The sequence below is a fragment of the Phymastichus coffea genome, unplaced genomic scaffold (genome assembly GCF_024137745.1).
Source record: "Phymastichus coffea isolate CEN01 unplaced genomic scaffold, Cenicafe_Pcof_1.1 PCOF00004, whole genome shotgun sequence".
Classification (NCBI taxonomy): Eukaryota; Metazoa; Arthropoda; class Insecta; order Hymenoptera; family Eulophidae; genus Phymastichus; species Phymastichus coffea.
This window is the reverse complement of record NW_026706815.1, coordinates 5,389,502-5,393,314: the sequence shown is the minus strand read 5'-3', so window position 1 is coordinate 5,393,314 and position 3,813 is coordinate 5,389,502. Positions and strand designations below refer to the sequence as shown.

The 3,813-nt window shown below is 32.0% G+C and overlaps 1 protein-coding gene across 1 annotated transcript; it reads left to right on the top strand.

The window, feature by feature from the left end:
• Positions 1-283: 283 nt before the first annotated feature.
• LOC131667050 (piggyBac transposable element-derived protein 3-like) lies at positions 284-1,972 on the top strand. Its single transcript, XM_058940231.1, has one exon. The coding sequence runs from the start codon at positions 284-286 to the stop codon at positions 1,970-1,972; it is 1,689 nt and encodes a 562-aa protein (XP_058796214.1).
• Positions 1,973-3,813: the final 1,841 nt, after the last annotated feature.

The following is a 3,813-nucleotide window of genomic DNA, read 5'->3' as shown; positions in this document are numbered from 1 at the left end:
CATAATAATCAGTATAATTATGTGTGATTACCATATTCTTGATTCTCACATATTATAGGGATTAATTTTACTTTATTTATTTTGAAGATTTAAAATATTGCTAATGATTTTTTTCTGAACCGAAAATGTCGCAATTATTTCAAAGATAGTTTCTTTTATTATTTTTCATGTGCTCTATAATTATACGTGATAATTCTAACATATCATAGTAATTATTTTTACTTTATTTGTTTTCAATATTTTAAATATTTCTACTGCTTTGTTTCTGAAACATATTGTAAAAATGCCAAAGAGAAAAAATGAAACATCGGCTTCTGCTACTGTTTCAAAAAATCGTCATAAAAAGAAATACAAGGTATCGTCTAGTTCGATAGAATTTGATGAAGAAGAAAATTATGATGAAGCTGTTTTTATTCCAAATCCAGATAGTTCTGGCGAATCTGATGGTGATGATTCACGTTACGAAAATGACGATTTTGATGATTCTGAAAATGAAGTCGAAGAGTTTTTTCCAAGTTCATCTTATAGAAAAGTTCTCCAAGGATATGAACCTTCCCAGAAAAAACTTGAAGATGACCATCAATTTGTTTGGGTTGACGGAGAAAAGAAATATCATTCTAATCTGAAAAATGAAATATTACTGTCAGAAAAAGATAAAAACTTCATTTCCCAATGCTCTGACTCCAAACTATTCGAATTGTTCTTTTCTACAGATATCAAACAATATATAATCGAAGCTACTAAAATAAATGGATATGATCTGACTCCGGAAAAATTGAATGCATTTTTAGGTATAATAATATTTACCATGTTCAACAAACGTTTATCCCAAAGAGATTATTGGTCAAAAGATCCTTTTCTTGGATGTGCTTTAGTACCTAATGTTATGAGTCGCGATGAATTTGAGGAGATAAAGTCAAAGCTCAAGTTGTCCAAACCAGAAGACGAAGATTCTAACGATAGAGTCTGGCGTGTTCGATCTGTTTTCAACATTTTTAGAAAAAATCTTCTTATTTTTGGAGTTTTTGCAACGGCTCTTTCGATCGACGAAATGATGCTAAAATTTTTTGGAAAAACTGTGTTGAAGCAATTCATCAAATCAAAGCCCATTAGATTTGGTATCAAACTATGGGCTTTATGTAGTGCAAACGGGTATGTGTTTGACTGTGACATATACTGCGGAAAAAACTCTGAAAATAATGATTTTTTACCAAAATGTGCATTAGGCAGCCGTGTTGTCATGCAAATGTTGCAAAATGTTTTGGAAAATATATCAATTAAAAAGCTGAGTAAGTACCACGTTTATTTCGATAATTTATTTTGCTGCCCTGATTTATTAGTACATCTACACAAAATTGGAATACAAGCAACAGGCACGGTTCGAGAAAATCGTATCAATGTAAAAAACAACGTTGACAAAAAAGATAATAGAGGTACATATGCAGTCAAACATGATACAGAAAGTGGTATCAACTTTATAACTGTTGTAGATTCTAAGCCAGTTTCTATTTTGTCAACTGCCGCAGGTGTTACTCCTCTTTCTATAGTAAAACGTTTTGACAAGGAACAAAAGCAGAAATCTGACATATCATTCCCCCATGCATTTTCGGTGTATAACAAATTTATGGGCGGAGTTGATATTCATGACCAGCGATGTAATAAGGTTGTGCCTATTGTGCGTTCGAAAAAATGGACTTGGATTATACTCATGAGAATGATTCAATCAAGCATCACCAATTCTGTAGTTTTGAGAGACTTGACCGATTCAGAAGATAAAAAACACTCTACAAAAAGCTTTGCACTCTCATTAGCTAAACATTACATGGCGAAGAAGGATTTCAAAGGACATAAGTCAGAGATTGTACAAAAGTTTAGATATTGTTCGGGAGAAAAATGTGAAAAGCGAACAAACAGGATTTGTGAAAATTGTGAATTGTATTTTTGCAAAATATGTTTTGATACAATCCACTGATAGTCATTTAAAATAACTTTTTAAAGTTTAAAAAACGTAAACCTTTCAAAAAAATTATAAAAAAACGTAAAAAAAATTAAAAAAAAATAAATAAAAAAAAAAAAAAAAGAAGAAGATTCTCGGAAATCGTCCACCTCCAAGTGGTGAGAATCGGGCAACATTGTTGATAAAGACAATGGCAAAGGGCGATCTTGATCTCTGGATTATATACTTAAAAATATTACACCCAGACTTGTATATATATGCCTGTGTGTGTATGCAGATTTTCGGCCATGTAGTGCACGAATAATTTTTTCTATTTAACCCATTTTAGTCAACAATGATCAGTTTTAGGAAAAAATTTTATAGAAAAAAAGTTGTTTAAAATCATTCAAAGAGTAAGTGTGAATTTTTTCAGAATTTTTTGAGAAGTTTTTGGATTTTTGAATTTAACAACTTTTTAAAAAAATTAAAAAAGTCTTTAAACTATTTTGAAAAAATTCAGGCGTATTTTTTGAGTGATTCTAAACACTTTTTATTCCATACAATTTTTTTCTAAAATTGACCGTTCGTGAAAAAAAAAATAATGAAAATGTACCCTGACATTGACCCATTTTGGGCGCCATTTTGAATTTTTTATGCCAAAATTTATTATCATATATAATCTAACTTTTAAGTTCGAGGTATTATTGCACGATTTTGAAAGGTTCTGCGTGAAATGAACAGGTGGTTCCAGGTGAAAATCGAGTTTGAAAAAAAAATGTATTGTAAAAATCGTGCTTTTTTTTATTTAAATTGCAAAATTTAATGGTTTTTTAAATTTTTTTAAATTTTTAACCACGCCAATCGAAAGAGCATACCCGAAAATAGTCGAGTATGAATTTTCAGACAATTTTATCATTTTTACGTTGATTGGCACTACCTCAAACATGGACTACTGAAGAACTGCAATTCAGGCGTTAATGGGTTAAGGTCAAATGCTTGAAAAACTGCCTAAAAGCATTTTTTTAATTTTTAAGATATCGAAAAATGACCTCTACAAAATTTGTTCAGAATAGAGTGGGCCACCCAATGCACCAAAAACCTTTGACCTTTAACCTCATTTTGAAGGTCATTTCAAGGTCGAAGTGTTTTTTGTAATGGAAACCCCTCTTTTTGACCCCGGATTCGCACATAGCGCGAAACTCAACACAATACCTTATCCAAACGTCGGATTTCGCGCTATGTGCGTATCCGGGGTTAAAAAGAGGGATTTCCATTACAAAAAACACTTCGACCTTGAAATGACCTTCAAAATGAGGTTAAAGGTCAAAGGTTTTTGGTGCATTGGGTGGCCCACTCTGTTCTGAACAAATTTTGTAGAGGTCATTTTTCGATATCTTCAAAAATAAAAAAACGCTTTTATGCAGTTTTTCAAGCATTTGACCTTAAATCGACCTTCTCAAGGCCATGAAAAAAAATTTAAAAATACCGTTTTGGACGTAAAATTTCCCGCTCTTTCCGAATCCGGGGTCAAAAATGGGGGTTCCTATTTAAAAAAACAAAGTTGACCTTGAAATGACCTTGAACATGACCTCCAAGGTCAAATCCAAGGTCATAGAAACATGGCCCCCTCAAAGTTGAGTAACTTTTGTCTGAAACTTTTTTCGATAAAACTCACTCCAATCTAGATATCTGAGTGGATCACTTAAAATGGGCCACCCTGTATATATATATATTTAATTGTTACGTCTCAAGACGTATCTTTACTCATTTACATTCTTTAAAAGTGCAATCCCGAATTTCGTAAAATCAAAATTATATACACGTCCACCAGAAAACGATACGGCAGCAAAACACAAAGACCATACTCAGCATTACAC